This window comes from Eriocheir sinensis, chromosome 70 (genome assembly GCF_024679095.1).
Source record: "Eriocheir sinensis breed Jianghai 21 chromosome 70, ASM2467909v1, whole genome shotgun sequence".
Taxonomy (NCBI): Eukaryota; Metazoa; Arthropoda; class Malacostraca; order Decapoda; family Varunidae; genus Eriocheir; species Eriocheir sinensis.
Window position 1 is genome coordinate 2,534,166 of NC_066578.1, and position 22,070 is coordinate 2,556,235.

The following is a 22,070-nucleotide window of genomic DNA, read 5'->3' on the forward strand; positions in this document are numbered from 1 at the left end:
GCTCGCCCATCATTCAAGTCAGCATTACAGTCCACCTTTTTCAGTGCTGTGCAAATTCAAATGCCCACAGTGCAGTTTAACCTCTTGAGTACCAGAGCACAGAAGGCCCTATCTAACAACCTGACCTGGCTATCCCCAACAGTAGGAAAAGTAGCTGGCGGGGAGAGAGAGAGAGAGAGAGAGAGAGAGAGAGGGTGGAGCATTATATGTCGGCCAGCCATTCAGGTCAGGTCATGACCAGGTCGGTCGGGGGGGTCCGAAACGGGCCAACTTCCTTACCAATGTAGCGTGGAAGGCCTCAGGACAAGTGAACACTCGTTCCGAGGTTGTGACCAGAAGGGCATTACTTATGTAATGATTATGGAAGGTGGGAGGATTTGAGTGTGAACCACTTGCGAGACAGCATTAAGAAACTGGATGGTGATAATGTACTATGGGGGGGGGATGTGTGTATGGTTCAGTAATCTCAAATGAGCAGCAAAACAGGCTCAAAATGATAACTCAGTAAGGTTATATATAAATAGGTATTTGGTTTCCTTTTGCAAAGGTTAGCAGAGTACTAATAAAAAAAATTTAAGAAAAAAAATGAATGACTGACAGGCTGTATGCCTCTAATCTAACTAGCTACCGGCACAAGGGAGATTTGGGGAATATACAGAATGCTTAGCTCTAGTTGCTGGATGCGGAGAAGGAGCTGGCGTGAGTGTCGGGCTCGGCAGGCGACGTCCACGATGGGAATGGGCGGTCCTGGTGATGGACAGACGGGCGCCGCTTGATGTGGAGATGGAGCGGCTCGGGTGGTGTGAAGAGGCGGGCGCCGTTTGATGTAGGGAGCAGCTTGGGCAGTGGTATTTCGGCCCCCAGGGGAGTAGAGGGGCAGGTTACCCCGCCATACAAGTTCCCATCCTGTAGTCAATCTCACACAGCAGGCCGTGGGTGGTTTTTCGGGGGAGGGGGGGCTGAGTGATAGATGGACACCTCTCCCACTCAACTCCAACTCGCTGCCTTTCTTGCTTCCTGCTGCTCGTCTCCTGACTAGCCCGCCTGACACAGCAGGCCGTGGGTGGTGTGTGGGTCGGGGGCTGAGTGGAGAGATGGACACGTCTCTGACCAGCCCGCTTCTCGGTGTTTTCTCGCTGCCGCTCCTTGCTGATGGGGTGTTCGTCTCCTCACGTCTCTCAAGCTTGTCTCCTGCTGCAGTGGTGCTTGTCTCCTCACTGACCCGTGAGTCTCCTTGCCCTCTCCTTCTCGCCTCTGCTCCTCGCTAAGCTCCTCCCTCTTCTTCACGTGACTCCCTCTCGGCATTACAATCAAACCTACCTAACTAGTTATTGGTTTCTTAGGGGGGGTTCGAGGCTTTGAGATGAGGGATTTCAGTAACTCTCGTTCATGATATTTACTCATTCGCTCGCCGTGTTATCTTCTCATAACCTTTTACGCACTTACATTCCTTAGCCACCCACCCAGCAAACATTGAATAACCGGACAAATATTGGGCCACTATTGAATTTCCGATATTGTTCATGATTTATCGGTCCGATTAATAAAAGTTATCCGGATGCACAGCGGGCCAGTAATGGCGAACAATCTGGACCATGCTGGGCCGATTACTAGAAGCCATTATATACCCAACATATTTAATGGGCCATTATCGTATCTATAAAGGGAAAAAGCTCAAAATTTTGAGATTGATATCGGACCAGCATCATTCCGACGTCTTGGATCCCCACTCCTGGCCAGTATTGGTAAGCAATCTGGACCATGCTGGGCCGATTACTAGAAACCATTATATACCCAACATATTTAATGGGCCATTATCATTTCTACAAAGGAAAAAAGTTAGATTATTATATTGATATCGGACCAGCATCATTCTGACGTCTTGGATCCCCACTCCGATATCTATCCAGCATCATGAAGCCGGTCTAAGACCTTTACTCATTTATTTTCACTTATACAATGATCAGTGCCTCTGCTCAGGAGCTGATACCAAAGGCACGAAAGAGCAAATGAAAGACCAAAAAAATATCTTCCTGTCTAACTACATCCAGGTACTCAAGCGTTGTCAACTCTCTCTCACTGCTACATCTTAGGAGTTGTGAGCATTAGCTGAAGCACCTGCTGCCCCATCTCCTACACCCGCCAATGAATGTTTCAGATGATGCTTCTGAGTCTTAGTTTATAGACCAGAAAGAGACAACTGACAACGTTTGAGAAGCTGGTTGTAGACCTACGTAGGTAGTTGATTGATTGATTGATAGTTTATTGTTGCAGGTAAACAACAAGGAGAAGAGGCAGGACAGAGTGTGATTATACAAATATTATTTAGAAGAAATGTTTTCTTCTTTAGATCTTCCACGGTAAACACGTTCCAATAATAATTTTAACGTGAATAATATTTAAGATTTAAGAATCATAATGGATTACACAATAAATTACAGATAATTGATATTTTTATTACACAACTAATTACAATTCTCTGATGTCAAGCTTTTTTTTATATAAAAAAGAAAAAAATATTTAGTCTATTTCGTATACACATTAAATCATGAAACCAGCTGCATGTGGCATATTTAAATTTCTTTGAACTAAGAAATTAAATTTAATGTAATTTTCAAAACAGTCGAACATGATTTAATTTGCACTAAACACGAGGAAATAAATGAAGAATATTGCTGCAATTTCTTTGTCGGTATTCTTACTGTATGCCGGATAAGGGCCGCTATTCACCAACCCGTTATAATAAAAAAGGTTAACGGCCCAATAACGGCCATTCGGTAAAAATGCAATGCAGGAATCCGATTTCGAATATTAATCGACCCCTTTGCTAAATGCCAGCATCCGTTATACGGCCCGTCTCCCGTTACTGCCCGCTAGTTCAATGTTTGCTGGGCATTCACTCCCTCACTCATTCACGCTCCCACTCATTCACTCTTTCACTCATTCACGCTTACTCTGTCACTCACTGACTTACTCACATTCTCATTCACTCATTCATGCACTCACTTACACTTACTTACTCTGTTACTCACTGACTTACTCACATTCTCATTCACTCATTCATGCACTCACACTTACTTACTCTGTTACTCACTGACTTACTCACGTTCTCGTTCACTCATATTCGGACCATTACACCAAACCCAACTTATCTCCATCCGGCCGGGGATTCGAACCCCGGTCGAATCCTTCTGGTTGTGAGCCAGACGCTCTATCCACTAAGCTACCGGGCCGTGTGTGTGTGTGTGTGTGTGTGTGTGTGTTGAAAGATAACAGCCCGGCGAGTAATGGAATCAGTGACCCCCCACCCCCAGCTAATTAGTTTACACTAATCTTCTCTCCATATGCTAAAGTTTTTTGCTAGCAGGTAATGGAAAGGAAGCAAAGTGCCTTTGCATTGATGGAGCTTGAGTAGTTTGTGTTATGGTAAGAATGTTATGGTTTTAGGTTGGCTACACTGTAATTACTGGGATGGCAACACTGGGTTGGAAAGCAGTAATGGCAGCCATGTTTGGTTGCAGCTGCCAGTGCCCACGGCCCAGCCAGCCCTCACCAGCTCAACACCAGCTCAGTAGGTATGTACTCCAATCTCTGCAGTATTATTATTACAACAATGATATTACTGTATGATCATAGCTTCAGCATTTATTTATTTACATAAATCAAATAACAGAAGAAAAGGATCTGGGTGTTCTGTTCTCAGAAGATCTAAAATTTACGCATCACATTGAAAATATAACTTCGAAAGCAAATAGCATGTTAGGCCTCCTCAAACGTACTTTCAAGCACTGGACAGAGGAAGGCTTTGCCAGTGTATACAGAACATACATGCGCCCACATCTGGAATACGCTGTGGAAGTGTGGAGTCCACAAGGTAGAGTAAACATCAATAGAATAGAAAAAGTACAAAGAAGAGCCACCAAAATCATCACATCACTTAAGAACCTCCCTTATGAAGAGCGGCTGAGAAGACTTAACATTCCCAAGCTGGAGGATAGGAGAGAGAGAGGGGACATGATCGAAGTCTTCAAAATAATGAGTGGCATGGAAAACATTGATAAACACACACTTTTCCAAACCACAAACACAACACGAAGTGGCCACTCCAAACAAATATACAAACAGAGATGCAACAAAACGCAAACACAACACACTTTCACGTTGCTCTGGGTAGAACATCAGTACCTAATAATAGATCTGCATCCAGGTAATTGTTTGGAACTACCGGAGACCATTGTTTATGTATATGATCTTTTCCAACTCCAATTTCTAACCAAACCATGCCAAGAATTCTCAATGGTGAGCCAGTGACTCCTTGTAAGTTAGGAAGGGCACGTCTTTTATTTATTTCACTCCCCAGTTTATTTACTGTTTCCTTGATGAGGGTGTAACAACTATCAGTATCAACTACTGCTCTCATGATTTGGTTATTAACAGCTAGGCTGATAGTTGGTGAGGTATGAGCTTGAGCTAGTCATGTTGTCTTGGGTTTTCCTGGGCAAGATTTGTTTCCTCGCCAACAACCATATTGTCTACAATCAAAGCAGGAGCCTCTAGCAGGTTTCCTCCAACACACTCTCAGATTATGGGTATGAGAACGGCAGTGTGAGCAGGAACGCTCATTTTGGGGTTGGCGTGAGGAAGCTTGTAATTTCCCAAGTCGCTCTGTTAAATCCTTGATCTGTTTCTTTATTTCATCGACTTCTGAGGATTCTCTGGATGTAGCATTTGACTGTGACAGATCCTTAGGACTTACGGTGTGAGCTTCGGGTTGGGGGTCCTGTTTGAGTGGATAGTGTTTTTGGTCTGGTTTAACTCTACCTAGGGCAGGTGTCTGAGTAGCCTCGAGCCACTGTCTTTCATGTTCTACCCTGTCGACAAATTTATTTAGTGGATAATCCTCATCCAGGAATCCTTCTAGTCTGGCCCTGGCTTCTTGAGGAAGACCTTGCCATAATCTTCTTTTGATCGTTTTGTCCCGATTGGGGAGTTTTTCTTTGGCAAATCGTGTTTCTAGGATAGCATAGCGACAAATGAAATTATTAACAAAAGCCTGTGGTGCTTCAGACCAATCATAACGTCCCGAGTCACTGTCTTGCCATGCTCTATCAAAGTAAACTTCCTTACTGAATTGGTTGTTAAGCTCTTTGAGGCTGTCCCAAGTATTACAGTTGTGCAAGGTTTGATGATTATGAATGAGAGCTGCTATCTCAGTACTAACTCTCCCTTTGGCTATTTGTACTCTCCTAGCATCAATTTCACTGCATTGTTCAACTAGTTCAAAGAAAATCTGGAGTTGTGTGGTTGCGTTGAGTCCCTGCAGTTGATGTAGTTCTAACACAGAAATGTCGCGGGGTTTAGTTGTCGCCATTTGACGCGGGGGCGTAGGCAAGTTATCACCTAAACGTTGCAGTACTCGATTTGTTGCGCCACTATCTGTTTAAGGCTGTCTACTTCTTGTTCCAATGTACTAAGATTATGTTCGTTCTCCTCCGATTTTACTGGACTGGATTTGAAAGGGTTAAAGTTAGTTTCATCCATTTGTTCCTCAGGGTCGATCATCCATTTTTCCACGACTGGTTGTGTTGAGGTGTAGATTACGTAAGTTTTGAGTAGAGGTTCGATCCTCATAAACCTTCGACACAAGTGTATTCTTCAGGCCCCCACAACTTAGCGATCACTACTCCTCACTCATCAACCTCGTCTTCCCCAGTACGGCCCTAAGTACCCTCTGAGCGCTGCCGCCTCTTAAGGTCGTCAGCAGCCCGCCGTGACACGCCTATATCACAGGCTGCGTGGGTTACTGAGTGCCTATACTGAGACAGTGGCTGATCGTAAGTCTAATAGTAATCTCTTGTCACCTTCTTAAGGCACATTCCAACGGCTGGTGACCAAATTATGGTAAAGTATAAGGGTGGGTTGGCGATACCTGTTGATATAGACACAAACTCTTTTTTTTATTTTCACAGAGATCTTTGGCTGCTGGCTCCCTGCTGGCTGTTAGGGGAAGGTGTGCAGGTCCGACACAAGTGTGCTCGGTTTCAGTGGACGACCCGTACGGCTGTGAAACAAATGCAAAAAAGTGTGTGTGTGCTAGCGTTTGAAAAGCCCGGCGAAAACGGGGCCAATAATGGCGTCCAAATCTTAGGTTGCCGGGACTCTCTCTATCAAGGGACTCTACTCCTACCTACCTCGTATTTGTTAATAGTCCTGGCTGCCTGCATTTATGATCATGTCCACCATCCTCCTGGCTTTTCCTTCATTTATTTTCCTTTGTTTCTCTCCTTCTTTGCTGACCTCCAATCCCAAGTACTTCTCCACTTCCTCTATTATGATGTTTCCGGACATTTCCTGGCACTTAATTTCATCTTCCACTCCATCCCATACTCATTGGTAATCCTCAGTAGTTCCTCCATATCTGCCTTGTCTTCTGCTACGAGTACAATGTCATCTGCGTACGCTATAAGCACCCAAGTTTTCTGTTTCCTACTCCTTTTTCTGATTCTCACCTTCTCCCTTGTTGTTTCCCTGCAACAATAAACTATCAATCAATCAAAGAGTTCTTCTAAGTAAAAGTTAAACAATGTTGGTGACCTCACACACATCCCTGTCTCACTCCAGCATTGTTCTCCATGCAGTCCGTGGTGGTGTCTCCCAATGTGAATTTTACCATATTTTCATTGTAAATCTCTTTTATCACTTATGCCACTTTATTATATATTCCAGAGTTCTTTAACACTTTCATTAGCTTTGTTCTGCCGTTTTCAATGTGTTTAGCTACAGGGTCACTCGGCGCATGCGCAGTCCCCGGCACAGGCGAGGCAGGCTGCTGGCACGAACATTTAAATCCTGCGGCAGGGCGGAGCAGCGTGTGCGTGTGTGTACAGTGGACCCGCCTGGCTGGGACAGCGCCGGAGCCTCGTGATCACCGTGGAACTTACAGGTGAGGGCACGCTTAATGAACGCCTCCATGCAGCAGCAGCAGCAGGCAGCAGGGCAGGGGGCGGGCGGCAGACACACAGCAGCAGCACCGCCGCGGGATGTTTTGAATGTGTGCGTCCAGCGGGGCGGCGAGTGTTGGTGAGTGTGGCGGCAGGGCTGCGAGGCTCCGAGGCTCAGGTACACAGGTGGGTGGGAAGGGCCGCCCCAGACACACACCCTCAGAGACAAAGGCCTACGAGCCCTGCTGGTGACGCCCGCCCTCACGCCCTCCGCACGGGTGGGCGCCGTCACTGGGCGGGCGGCAGCCTCGCCCGACCCTGTGCTGGGTAGAATTAAATGAACCTTCGCGTGCCTGGACCAAGAGAAGCAGCCACAGCTCTACAGGTCCCTGGCACACCCCTGCATGGTGTTTGCCCTCCAGACCTGGGGGCCGGATTCATTAAGCCACTACAAGACCGCTCGTTGGTATAAGTCTTTAAGTAAATCTGTCTTCTACGAATAATCCTTGTGTTTAGGCCGCTCCGATGACGGTGAATGGTCGACACTTCTTTCATTGCCATTGGAGTCTCCTTAAGATCAAGAGCGTTCCTTGGAGTTACCAGAAGACTTGCCAACAACAGGTCTCGTAAGTGGTTTGATGAATCCGGCCTCTGGTCCTCCTACGCCAGGGAAGAGAGGACAGAGAGGAAGAGGACCTAAGACCAGATACAAAGCGATACAGGTCATGTGAAGAAGATGACATGGACAAGCTTGACAGGGTGCGGAGGAGGGTCACCACACTTGTGCCCACACTGGCTTATCAGGACAGGCTCCATATGGTCAACCTCACCACACTGGATGAGAGGAGGACCAGGGGGGGGACATAGTGGAGTTTTTTTTTAAATACCCATGGAGTTGGACAGGGTGGGGGTGTGGACAGACTACTTCAGACTAGCCCCCAGACATTCATGCCTACTAACCTGTGGCCACAGCCTGAAACTACACAATCCAAGACACCACATCCATAAGAGGAACATGATTTCTCCCCCAAGTTGTGAACACCTGGGATGAGTTGTCAGAAATGGTCAACAACAGTGTCTGCACTAACTTGCTCTAAAAAATAACTGACCGGCATGTCAAGAATCTTATGAGTATTATAGGCACCCATCATGAGATTTGGCTCCCTTGTGTATTAACTTATTAAGCAGTCTCATCCTCCCATCCTTCCCCTCAAACCAACTTGGAAGAATTGCCACTATATTTACAGACTACAGCAGAAAGTTGCTCCAAGTATTTAACATTCCAGTGCAGAAATAACTTACTTCAATAGTCTTGTTTGTTTCTTTGGAGTTTTTACCGTGTCTTCATGTAATAGGATGGGTAAGATGGCATCCTCATGAACCGAGAGAGCCCGGGTTCAATTCCCCGGCGGAGTGAAAAAAATTTGGGCAGCTTTTCCGATACCCTACGCCCCTGTCCACTCGGCAGTGAATGGGTACCAGGTATTAATCGGAGGTTGTGTCGCGTCTCCTGGGATCTGTTCCCTTCTCCTATAATTCCTTCCCCTTCTGTCTCTCTCCGGCATATGACCTCGGATGTTGCGCAGACTAAACAAAACTTTCCAAACTTTTCATGAATAATGGGTATGATTTATCGAGTCGGCGTGCGGAGTGAGCGAGTCGGATTAATGTGAGCGTCCGAGTCGGTAAAAATATGAATAATTCGACTCCTTTACTTTAATTTTTTTTCTTACAAGATATCATGGGAGAGAATTTAAATTGGGAGAATTGGCGTTTTTGATATGTCCAATCAAACAGTCTATCTTATTTTTCTTATTTTTATTTTTTCATTTTTTTTATTTTATATTTTTGAGGAGATACCTATATTTAAGGGCGTACAGGCATATACAACTGCTGCAACAACCACCGAATGGATGCATTTGTGTGTATATTTTTTATTTTTTTTAGCGTAATTTGCTAATTTAAATGGATTGGATAGGATAAATAGATAGGATATATATATATATATATATAATATATATATATATATATATATATATATATATATATATATATATATATATATATATATAAAAAAAAAAAAAAAAAAAAATATATCGGAGTCGGAGCCTAACTTCAAACCTGAGTCGAAGAGAGTCACAATTTAAATTTCACTGGACATTTAAATTTTACTCGAAACATTTAAATTTACTGGAGGAGTCGGAGTCGAGTCGAGTGGCAATAAAAATTTTACTGGTCGGAGTCGAGTCGCGCAACATTTAAATTTACTGAGGAGGAGAGTGAAGTAACAACATTTAAATTTACTGGAGTCGGAGTCGGAGTTTTGAAAATCCGACTCCACACCCCTGGATGTAGCAGCATTGCACAGTCTCTCTCAGACATGTAGACTACTTGTTTCTTTGTAAAATAGGATGATTTTTTCCTCTTAAGCTTTCAATTTATAGCTAATCAAAATCAAGAGAAAAAAGAGGAGGCATGGCTGCCTGTAATCTCTTATTTAAACAGACTATATGTAGTAATGGCTGAAGATGATGCTTTGAGTGGAAACACACTAGTTCTAACCATACCAGTATCTAAGGATAATTTTTCTTCCCAGAAACACAAGATGGCCAGCGAGGAAGGCAGTGGCGGCAAGGTGATCCCGGTGCGAGTGGTGGTGCGCGTGCGGCCCCTCAGCGCCAAGGAGATTCGGGAGGGGTGTCAGGAGTGTGTTGACATCACCCACGACTCCCCGCAGGTAACGTCTTCTTCCCTCTTGTTTGTGCTCTGGTCCCTGAAAGCTTTTCTCTGTTCAAGGCTCAGGTCTTTGCTTGTCTGGACTTCCATGTTGTAATGTGTTTACTTAGTCATGGCATACTGGATTTGAGTTAGTTTTGAGTTATTCTGTCTCCAGGTCTACTTTCAACAAACTTAGCTTAACCCGGTAGCAGCGGGGATCATGTTTTTAATGGTCCCCCTAAGCGAGAAAAATGAGTCACCCCTCACACAAACCATTTCATAATACTTATCAAAGCATTTGTGATCAGATTATGTATAATTTTTTGGGGGTGGGGGTTATATCATGGCACAAATTTGGCCAGTCGCTGCTACACGGTAAAGCCACAAATTTGGCCCGTCGCTGCTACCAGGTTAAGACCATGGATGCTTTCTGTCCCTCCCCTTTCACTTCATTCCCAGCATCATTACTTCTGGATGGGAAGCTAAAATTCTAGTTACCACATCTAGTCTTTAACTTGTATTTGTATTATTTTGATAAGCTCTTTTTGATTACTTGGCTTCAGGTAACCTTCAGTATTCCACTTGGTTGGCTGAAAGTGATATTGACTTGATGTATAGTGGTGGTTAGGTTAGGTTTGGTTACTTGACCCTTAGACGGCGGCAGTATTTGAAGAGTAGCTCCCCAGAAAATGAATGGTCTATATATAGTCACTGCCAACCCTAGGACCGTAGCATAAATATAGTTGTGCCACATGAGATATGTTTTAACTTGCATCTATATGTAGATTGTACTGCAATCTGGAAGTGGTGTTATATCTCTCTCAAGAGGAGAGTATCAGGACACCTCTCCTCCTGAAATTGACCTCTCTTTCGGCCACTCCTCTGATTCATTTATTTATTTATTTTTTTAGCAGTGATTTGCGGGCTTTTTTCACTGTTTGCTTTTTTCACTCCTTTGCTGTAAAAAAAAAAAAAGGGAATTTTGGACCATCTGTATATAGTTCCACTGCCATCTAAGGGTTGCTATATCTTGTGAACAAACTCCAAGCCCCTGGTAGACTGTTGGTAATTGTGCCTTTGACTTCCTCAGATTGTAGTGAGAGGAACTGACAAAGCCTTCACTTTCGACCACGCCTACCCAACGGACACCACCCAGGGATATGTTTATGAAACCTCGATAAAGAATGTGGTCCAGAATCTGTTTAAAGGTTAGTATCTTTTTGGCTACTCTGCTCTACTGTCTTCAATAGGAGTAATGCTAACGGGACTTTATTTTCATTTATTTTCACCCTCGAGCTGCTGCAAGGGGGCTTCATGGTGCAGTGGTTAGCACACTCACCTCACAACCGAGAGAACCTGGGTTCGATTCCTGGGTGGAGTGGAAAAATTTGGGCGGCTTTTCCGATACCCTATGCCCCTGTCCATCCAGCAGTGAATGGGTTCCAGGTATTAATCGGGGGTTGTGTCCTGTCTCCTGGGATCTGTTCCCTTCTCCTTTAATTTCTTCCCCTTCTGTCTCTCTCCGGCATATGACCACAGATGTTGCGCCGACTAAACAAAACCTTCCAACTTTTTCCTTCCCCTTCTGTCTCTCCGGCACATGACCACAGATGTTGCGCCGACTAAACAAAACTTTCCAACTTTTTCCTTCCCCTTCTGTCTCTCCGGCACATGACCACAGATGTTGCGCTGACTAAACAAAACTTTCCAACTTTCCGTACATTAATAGCTTGTGTGGTGCCTTGTATGCCTTCTCTGGGTAATTTACGAAACTTTTTGGTCAAAGGTCACTCAAGGTAATTTTGGCTAATGTTCCTGTAATTGAAAAGACCACTAAGAGTCCTCCATACTGCAACTTCTAGGCTGTCATACATTAGTAACTTGTGTGGTACCTTGTATGTTTTCTCTGGCTGACCTATGAAACGTTTTGGTCAAAGGACACTCGCAAGGTAATTTCAGCCAGTGTTCCTGTAATTAACCCGGTAGCAGCGACGGGCCAAATTTGTGCCATGATATAAACCCGCCAAAATAGTTGATACATAATCTGATCACAGATGCTTTGGTATACATTATGAAATGGTTTGTGTGAGGGGTGATTTTTTCTCGTTTTTCTTGCTTGGAGGGACCATTAAGAAACATGATCCCCGCTGCTACCGGGTTAATGAAGAAGGGCCAAAAACTTACTAGATCAGTTCATGCTGAATCAAAGTGTTTGGTGTAAGTTTTCTTCCTTTGACTGCGATGAAACTTTGCATCATGTTTTGCAAGGTGTTCTGTGTAAGTTTCCCTCAGATTAAGCCGAATCTCATTATGCTTTTGATATATTTTCAAAATCTATCTGAACAAATTAGGGGTTGTCCTTGACGTTTGTTTGGAGGTGAGAAAGGGTAGTCTTATGAGCCTAGTGTAAGTCTGACAAGGTCGCTGTACCATAAGCACGAAAAAAAATTGTGATAACCTGACTAATCTCCTTTGTGAGAGTGAAAGGCATCTGGAAATACAGTCCCAGAGTAACAAGATTGACGATTGATTGATAGTTTATTGTTGCAAGTAAACAACAAAGGAGAAGGGAGGAGCATGCCATCCCAACCCCCAGGCAGTACAGTGTGTGATTATACAATTAAGGATACATGTGGAAGGGTGCTTTGCTAAATGTGTTATCTGAACCATTGCATTCTATTCAAAAAGTGTATTATTCATTATTATCATTGGCTTTCAATTATTTTTTTCCAGGTTATAATGTGACTGTACTCGCATATGGCCAGACAGGATCGGGTAAAACCCACACCATGGGCACCACTTACAGTACTAAAGCGGATAACTCTGATTGTGCCGGCATCATTCCCCGAGCTGTACAGGACATATTTGACGGTGTGGCGAATCAGACGGACAATGAGTACATGATCAAAGTATCATTCATTGAGGTAAGGAAAGCACTTTATCCAGTGTTGCAAAGGCTCTGTCAAGGAAAGATGTATAATTGACAAAACGAGGATTGAGGATTCATGGGTTTATTGAATAGAATTTGAATGATATCTATGGCCTTGGTGTGACCCATGGGTGCTCAGAACTGTTTTTGCTGACTGTACATACTCTTAAGTCAGTGTTGTTCAAACCTTTCCCTTCTCAACTTATTTTAGCGTAAAGTATCTATGATCAATTAAACTAAAGATATATTATTCAAATGTCCAATTAATCAACTTATTTTAGCGTAAAGTATCTATGATCAATTAAACTAAAGATATATTATTCAAATGTCCAATTAATCAACTTATTTTAGCATCAAATATCTATGATCAGTTAAACTAAATATATAATTCAAATGTCCAGTTAATCAAATATTAATACGTTCTACTAATTATCAACACGAATGAGACAATAAATCATTTGGTATTTATAAGGAAAAGTTTATGAAAAAACGTTTGAAGCTCGCTGTAAACTCGCAATAAATAGGAGATTTATGTTCACCGATTATCCTTGCCATGGCAGGAGGTCATGGCAATTACAGTTATTGGCTTTGTTCTGGACTGTCGCCTGGCTTTTTAAACATCGTATTAGTCTTCATAAACAATAATGTGACTAATTTAATTTCTGACCCACTTTTTGAGTTGTGGTTATTTTTTTTTTTTTTTTTTTTTTTTTTTTTATAACTTTTTATGACTGACTGAAAATTTTAACACTTCTAATTATCTGTCCCAAAAATGGAATTAAAAAGCCAAACTAACCACGTAAGTGACGGCTGTTAATAAATACTAATACAACATTCAACCCATCCGCTGCGATTGGCACGGATTTCGCCTTCAATAATAGCCTGGTAACATACTCCCAGGCCTTTCTCTGCCTCTGTGGTGGATAGTGGAGTGTTTCCCATGTGGTACTGGTACGCTGGATATCCCCTCCCAAGGTGCAGGACTTTACATTTTTCTTCATTGAATTGTAGCAGCCACTTTTTGCTCTACTCCTGTAGCTTGGTGATGTCTTCTGGTAGGAAATCCACAGTCAAGGGGTTAAAATATCTGGCGTATCTCTCTGTTTTGACGTAATTACACTTGGTGGAGAGAGGAGCCTCACAGCTTTCCTTCCTTGGTCAGTGTATTCATCTTAGACAATTGCAAAACTGAACTAGAATTGATATTGACTACTTGCGGTGTGTCCTGAAGATAAATGGGAGTTTACTGCCATACACTTCCAGGAAACTTGGCAATTTAACCTGGTAGCAGCGGGGATCACGATTCTTGAATGGTCCCTCTTAGTGAGAAAAATGAGAAAAAAATCACCCCTCACACAAACAAGTTCATAATATATATCAAAGCATTTGTGATCAGTTTATGTATCATCTATTTTGGGGGGTTAAAATCATGACTCAAATTTAGCCCGTCGCTGCTACACGGTAAAGCCACAAATTTGGCCCGTTGCTGCTACACGGTAAAGCCACAAATTTGGCCCGTTGCTGCTACACGGTAAAGCCACAAATTTGGCCCGTCGCTGCTACCGGGTTAAAGAGGTAGATGACGTGATATGAGAGAAAGTAATAGAATGATGGAAATATCTGAGCAGTACAGTATACTGATTTTTGTTTTGTTTACATGATTGCAGCTTTACAAGGAGACACTCTTCGATCTACTAAGCAACAAAACTACCAAGGATGAGTGCATTGTGGACATCCGAGAAGATGCCCGAGGTGGGATTAAAATTGCTGGGGTTACCGAGATTCCTGTAACCAGCATTGAGGAGACGATGATCTGTCTTGAGCAGGTAGGAAGATGAATGCCTGTAGTGTTATTTTTTTGCCCATATGTGCGAGAGACCTGTCCATCCCCATAAGAGAATATTAGGACATTAACCCGTCCGCTGCGATTGTCATGGATTTGTCTTTCACTGGTAGCCTGGTAACATATACTCCCAGGTCTTTCCCTGCCTCTGGTGGACAGTACAGTGTTTCCCATGTGATATTGGTATGCTGGATATCCTCTCCCAAGGTGCAGGACTTAATTTTTCCTCATTGGATTGTAGCAGCCACTTTTTGTTCCACTCCTGTAGCTTGATGTCTTGTAGGATCCACAGTCAAGGGGTTTAACTGATTCCTGTTCTTTATTCGTCCTGACAGGGTGCGTTGTATCGGGCTACAGGCGCCACGGCCATGAACGCCCACTCCAGTCGCTCCCATGCCATCTTCTCCCTGCATATCCAACAGAAAAATAAAAAGAAAGGGTAAGAATTTTATTGCTTTGCACATGATGTCATTTCCCACACTTCCTCTCCTTTGAAGATTTAAAGACTGCAGTTCCTTTCTTTTCCATACATATTTGTTATACAGGTTGAGAATCCTTTATCCAAATTCCTAAATCCTTCGCTCATTACTCATTACCAAATATTCCTCACCGAGAAAGTCCAAAATCTGCAACACTTTCGGTCCCAGGAAGTTTGGGTAAGGGATTTTCAACCTGTAATACTTTTGGGCAGGAAGGAACTAGAAGAAATATATATTCGTTAGAAGCGTAGCATTCGTTTAGTTTCAGTTTAATGCTTAGGCTAGGGGGGTTTGTTCCTGGGACTCCCATGCTATGTGGGTTATTTAGTAGGAATTGAACACTGAAGTTATATTTTCTGAGCACAGTTCCTCCAATACTATCACTCTGATCAGGTTAATATTGGTCTAATTAGATTCAGCTTGCCCTGAACTCTATGATTGATGTGAATCTTAACCCGGTAGCAGCAACAGGCCAAATTTGTGGCTTTACCGTGTAGCAGCAATGGGCCAAATTTGTACCATGATATAAACCCCCAAAAATAGATGATACATAATCTGATCACCAATGCTTTGATATATATGAAATGGTTTGTGTGAGGGGTGATTTTTCCTCATTTTTCTCGCTTGGAGGGACCATTAAGAATCCTGATCCCCACTGCTACCGGGTTAAAAATCAAGCCTTAGTAGGAGCAGGAGAAGTGGGAATGTGGGTGAAGGGGCAATAGCTATGTGTTTCCCAAGATTTCAGAATGCAAAGAAAAATATACTGGTCAACAAAAATGCTCTATTTCAGTGCAGTACAGTTTTTCCAGTTAAGTTTAGTAGTTTTGGAGATGAGAGAAAACTTTAAATTGGATGTGTTTTTTATTCCATGAAGATGGTAATTTGTATATCCTCTGTCTTCAGGGAGAGCTTCGTATCTTCAAAGTTTCATTTAGTGGACCTGGCCGGCAGTGAACGAGCCAAGAAAACTGGTGCCACCGGGCTGCGGTTCAAAGAGGGAGTGAACATCAACAAGGGTCTCCTGGCCCTTGGGAATGTTATCTCCGCTCTCTGTGAGGATGGAGGCCGAGGTCACATCCCATACAGAGACTCGAAACTAACAAGATTATTACAGGGTAAGGTGTTCGTTGCATAGTATGTGGATAGTTTTAGGCTCATTTTCTCAAAGATTTGGGGATGTACTTTCTCACATTTGGTAAGGCTCTTGTAGAAGTAGTATGTTTGTCCATGGGCAATTTGATATTTCCCCCCCAAGAGACATCAGTTCCCTGTAAAAAGAGATCTTGTACCGACCTTGGCCTGTGTTGTCAAGTATTTCAGAGCTTACACACCCACATTTGATAAGGCTTTCATAGAGGAGGTTGTGGGCATTTCCATGGGTAGTTTTATAAGCCTAGTGATACTCTGACAAAGTCTCTGCACCATGAATGTGAAAAACACTCGTGAGAGCTTGATTAATATATAACAATCAGGCATTGTTTTAATTGATAAAACTTACCTCTGTTATGAGCAGAAATACAAGGAAGCTGTGATAGAAGAACTAGCATTGTTTAAATGGTAAACATTTTTTAATCTCTTTGTGGCCTTTGGAAATATTTATTGTGGGACCTGAAAGTGTGACAATCCAAGTCTAGTGTCAGCCATGATTACCGATGGCCATGGCCTTGCCTAAAGTTCTTCCTTTATCCCAGTATTTCCATAACAAATCATGAGCCTTGGTTTATACATCTGCTAGTGGCTCCCTGTTATAGTCTACACATTGTTTTCCAGGCAACAAAATTGTGTGTATTACATTGTAGTGACATACGGGAAAAGAGCTACACTCGCGCTGTCCCGCCTCCATATCCTCTCTTGTCTAACTTTTCCTTAAAATCATGAATGTTTCTTGCACAAACCACCACCACCTCCAGCCTATTCCACAGCTCAAAGCTAAACTTTTTCACATCTCGCCTACACGTGGTCGTCCTCAACTTCTTTCCATGTCCTCTCGTTTCTCTCTTTCCACACACTCAGGTCCTCTGTCCAAATGCTCCACTCCGCTCGCCACCCTGTACACTGCTATCAGGTCTCCTCTTTCTCTTCTTCTCTCCATGGTTGTGAGCCCCATGCTTTTGAGTCTCTCCTCATAAGTCTGATATCTAAGTTCCAGTACCATCTTGTTTGCCACTCTCTGCACTCTTTCTAGCTTTCTTATGTTCTTTTCGTGAGGAGACCAGACCACTGCTGCATACTCCAACCTTGGCCTTATCAGTGTAACTATTATTTTCTTCATCTCGTCCAAATACACAAATGCCGTCCTTTTGTTCCTCAGCAAATTCATAGTTTGTCCCATTATCCTGTTGATGTGTTTGTCTGGTGACGTGTTCTGAGACAGTCACTCCCAAATCTTTTTCTTCCACTCCTCTGCATATTGTGTGTGTGTGTGTGTGTGTGTGTGAAGGTCATCTTTTGTGGCACGAGTCACATCCCCACGCTCCCTTATACCATCCCATTGTAAAAGTTTGTCTTCCTCTCTGAATGTTTTTACGTATTCATTCCTTGCTAAATTAATATACAGTACCCTCCTGAGTTACACACTATCTGAGTTACGCGATCCCCGAGTTTTGCGCTTATTCCTAAATTCTTTCATCCCGACTTTCACGCTTTATCGCCCGAGTTTTGCGCTGCTTTGACATGTACGTACAGGTCACATCTACCTACTATCGGAGTCACACGCACTGCCTTAAAAGACAGTGTCACGCTGGCCGTTTTCCTCCAGCCATTGGGGCTACGGGCAACCACGATTGCCCATAGCCCCAACGGTTGGAGGAAAACCGCCAGTGTGACACCATCTTGAAGCAGTCATCAGACTCAGCAAATCACACAAGTGTGTTTTCAGAACTCAGCCAGTTGTAAGGCAGCTGCCTTCAATTGCATCTTCAAAATGACCCATTCTCTTCCCATTTTCTTCCTTTTTCCAAGGTATGTATTTTGAGATAACGAGGGAATTAAGTGGGGAAAAAATGTCAGCTTCTCCAAATAAGCACTTTTTCAGTGTTTTCAAAATCCATAGTTTCACGATCCTCAAGTTTGGCGCTATACCCTTGGAACGAAGCGAGCGCGAAACTCTGGAGGGTAATGTAATCTAATTTTTATAAATACATAACTTTACAATCGTTGGCAATGTTTTCCTTGCAGACTCGCTAGGAGGCAATTCCCACACTGTAATGGTCGCGTGTGTGTCACCAGCAGACAGTAATCTGGAAGAGTCTTTGAGTACTCTTCGTTATGCTGACCGTGCTCGTAAGATCAAGAATAAGCCAGTCGTCAACCGTGACCCGCAGGCTGCTGAACTCCACAAGCTAAGGGACCAGGTGAGTGATATTAATTTTTAATGTATTTATTGGAGTGTTCTTGAAAATGTCAAATTCATGGGTAGTGGCAGATATTGGTGGTCTTGTGACGCTATCATCACTGATTGAACTGTCGGTGCTCCAATACTTTACAGACAGTCCAGGTTTTTTTAGACAAGGTTGCATTCCATTGAAAGTGGTCTTGTAGCAAAATGTTGGGTGATGAACTAGTTTATTTTAAACCTTTCATTTATTGAACTAGTTTATTTTAAACCTTTCATTTATTGACCCTTCAACAACGTCCATTGATCTGCTCGGCTACCCATTGTTAATATAGTCAGTCCCTCCGGGCCCACTAGTTTGAATGTCTGGCTCAAATTTTGCAAGTTTCATGACTTGTCCTTCAGCATGGCAGCATATCTGTACCTCATGGATGTGAGATCATCATTAATCCTAACTGAAGATATTTTAGAATGTTAATTAGTGGGGGCTGCCTGTGATTGGGTAGTCAAAAAATGGAGAGACAAACTAGAAAAAGATTTATATTATGACTCGATGGCCAGAGTGGCATTAATTTACAAAGGAGGGAACATAGATCGTTTAAACCAGCGGCTCCCAAAGTGTGGTGTGCACACCCCTGGGGGTGTGAGCTGGTCACTAGAGGTGCGTAAGGAGAAAAAATAATGTAGTGGCAGATTTTGTCTCCTTAAGATTGCAAACATATCATTTACTGCCATTGTTTTAAAACTAACGTATGCTGTACACTTGAGCGGAGTTGTCTGTTCTTTGTTTGAAACTTACCCAGACTCTGAGCACATTCGTCCACCCCCAGGCACATTTTTGTTCAGTTTTCATAGCCATCACTCAGAGCGTCTTACATTGCGAGCACAAAATTCGTAAAAAATGGACAAAATTTCCGGAAATCGACGGGACCTTAGTACTGCTCTAATCTTAACAGGGGTGCGTGGACATGGTCACAGCCTGGGAGGTGGTGCATGGCCAGAAAAGTTTGAGAACTGCTGCTTTAAACAATAAACCAGTGTCCCAAACTACTGTGACCACTAAACTGTGAAACATGATCCCCGCAGCTACCGGGTTAAATAACTAGTTTTTATTTCATGGACTGTCTCTCCTGCCACTCCTGGGTGACAATAACAAAAATTTCAGATTCCTCTTTTATGCAGAATGGTATGTTTACTTAAGAGATCAAGGGGATAAAAAAGAAAAAAATGAAAATCACTGCTCCTATGAAATTATAATTTGAAATGTACTTACTCTAAATACTCGAATGGAAATATTTTCTTTTAGGTCTTGCAGCTACAGATCCAGTTGTTGGCCTCAAACAGCGGCAGTGGAGGAATTTCCTCTAATAATGCGGAGGTAAGAGTCTTTGAGGATGTTGATAACTGACTGATGTACTTGCATTTCTTTCATTTTGCACTGGTGATGTCTGAATCTTAGGCTATTTATTCATTTATTTATTTATTTATTTATTTTTTATATATATTTATTTTATTTATTTATTTATTTTTTATTTTATTTTTTTACGTCTACGCCAATAGCACCGGTAGGCTTGCTTGAGGGGCCTGGATGGTAGTCTGCCCCAGCCCGTCATGGCGCAGGCAAGTGTTTATAGTGGCGCCATCTTCTCTCTCTTACTGAATGAATGTATTTTTCCCTCTTTAGGTCAATTCTCTCCTGAATCAAAACCAAGCGATGCAGGAAGAGATAAATCAGCTGACACAGGCTTTGCAGACGGCCCTTGATGAAAACACCAACATGGCTGAAAAAGCAATTATGGTGAGAAATGTGGACTTCGTAGTCATATGGATTGTGCTTTTATACATATATATTTTTCTATCATCTTTGCCATTCAACTGCAGGTATATGTGTAAATCAAGGAGCTTTAGCTTTTATCATGTAAAGTAATTTGGCATAATATCACAGAAGCTGAAAAATAAAGAGCATGAATATTTTTAACCTGGTAGCAGAGACGGGCCAAATTTGTGGCTTTACCATGTAGCAGCGATGGGTCAAATTTGTGCCGTGATATAAATACCCCAAAAGAGATGATACCTAATCTGATCACAAATGCTTTAATATATATTATGAAATGGTTTGTGCGAGGTGATTTTTTCTCATTTTTCTCGCTTGGAGGGACCATTAAGAAACATGATCCCCGCTGCTACTGGGTTAAAGCATTGAAGAGTAATATTTTGGATGGTGTCTTTCAGGCCGAGCTATCAAGAGAACGGATGAAGGTCAAAATGGAGGAGCTGATCGCCCAGACTGGCGTGACCTATGAGGCACTGAACAAGACATTTGACGTGACCTCCAACCCCCAGTATGAGGGCCAGCTCAACCTCGTCAAGGATCTGCAGGCCAAGATTGTTGAGCTGCAGGTGAGGGGTTTGTCTTCCTTTACATAGACATTTATAGGTCCTTTGAACATTTATGGTCTTATAAGACATTTCGTCGCCCAAGAACACATATTTCACAAGACTTTCGTAGGAGTTGTGGTCATTTCCAGGAGTACTTTTATGACCCTAGTAGTAGTTTGAGTCTTCTTCTGTACAACGGACATAAGGAAACATTCATTAGAAACCGAATGACCCCCTCTTTGGCCCTTAAAAGTAGCTGATATGAGAGGCGAAAGTGTCTTAAAATACCAACCTTAATATCCTAATTTTCCCTTAAGGGGTTGGGATGGGCTGTGAATCTCCCACTCTTGACTATCATACTTTCTCCTCCCTCATGCTCTTCCTTCTCATGGCTTTCTCCACACACCATCTCCATATCTTCCTTTACTACGGATGTGTACACTAATTTTCCCTTAAGGGGTTGGGATGGGCTGTGAATCTCCCACTCTTGACTATCATACTTTCTCTCCTCCTCTTCTCTCCTCTCTCTCCATCTCTCTCTTCTCTCTTTACTTACTATGGGACACAAAATTTTCCCTTAGGGGTTGGGACTCTTGACTATCATATACTTTCTCCTCCCTCATGTTCTTCCTTCTCATGGCTTTCTCCAGATCTTCCTTTACGGGTGTGTACACAATCCACTCACACCATTCCCTGTTAACAGAGTGAGCAGCACCGGGGAGCAAAGGCAATCATGGATCACGAACTCTCCCGCCATAATATCTCCACCAACACCTCGATGATCCCCCACTCTGACTCTGGCCCCAGAGATGCTGCAGGCCAAGACAATGAGATGCAGCAGGAAGGCAACAGTGCTGAGGATGCTAAACAGTTTGGAACCGAGTTTACGCTCCGCCAAGCAAGACTCAATGAGGAGCTGCAGGTATTTAGGTCACTGTGTTTTTGTGTTCAGCTTGCATATTCAGTTCATGAGTTTTTATGGTAAAGGAAACTGCTCAGAGGCAATAAACAATAAAAAATGAAAGTCTGCTAATTGCTGCACCTGGAAAAGAGAATGGTAGTGGCCAGAAGAGAGGTCAATCTCAAGTGATTCTTTTATTGTATTTTGGCGAGTCAAATCATGTAGGTATTGAGTGCATTTCTGTCTTGATATTTAATGTATAAATTTATTTTCAGGGTTTGAACAGAGCGCTGGCCATGAAAGAAGAACTAATGAACAAGATGACGGTCAATGATACTCAGTTTGTCACCTTGAGGGAACAGTATGCCAAGGAAAAGAAAAATCTTGAGTGTCATATAGAAATTTTGAGTAAGGAAAAAGATGAACTTCTGCAGCAACTCAAGTTTGCTGGTTCAGCCAGCGGCAAGTAAGTTTGATTTTTATCACAATAATTTTGTTAGTTGCTGCACTCTTACGTAGACTGTCTAACGTGCTCAAAAATCC

General features: G+C 42.8%; 1 protein-coding gene across 1 annotated transcript in view; it reads left to right on the forward strand.

Moving 5' to 3' along the window:
• Positions 1-3,460: 3,460 nt before the first annotated feature.
• LOC126988724 (chromosome-associated kinesin KIF4-like) overlaps positions 3,461-22,070 on the forward strand; it is a 32,892-nt gene continuing 14,282 nt past the window's right edge. The window contains exons 1-14 of the mRNA XM_050847086.1: positions 3,461-3,575; positions 6,778-6,943; positions 9,538-9,678; positions 10,750-10,867; positions 12,393-12,583; positions 14,256-14,414; positions 14,767-14,870; positions 15,817-16,028; positions 18,091-18,266; positions 19,554-19,625; positions 19,932-20,045; positions 20,480-20,647; positions 21,330-21,548; positions 21,803-21,993. Coding sequence (XP_050703043.1) covers positions 9,547-9,678; positions 10,750-10,867; positions 12,393-12,583; positions 14,256-14,414; positions 14,767-14,870; positions 15,817-16,028; positions 18,091-18,266; positions 19,554-19,625; positions 19,932-20,045; positions 20,480-20,647; positions 21,330-21,548; positions 21,803-21,993 — 1,856 coding nt within the window. The 5' untranslated portion in view covers positions 3,461-3,575; positions 6,778-6,943; positions 9,538-9,546. The remainder of the gene's footprint in view (positions 3,576-6,777; positions 6,944-9,537; positions 9,679-10,749; positions 10,868-12,392; positions 12,584-14,255; positions 14,415-14,766; positions 14,871-15,816; positions 16,029-18,090; positions 18,267-19,553; positions 19,626-19,931; positions 20,046-20,479; positions 20,648-21,329; positions 21,549-21,802; positions 21,994-22,070) is intronic.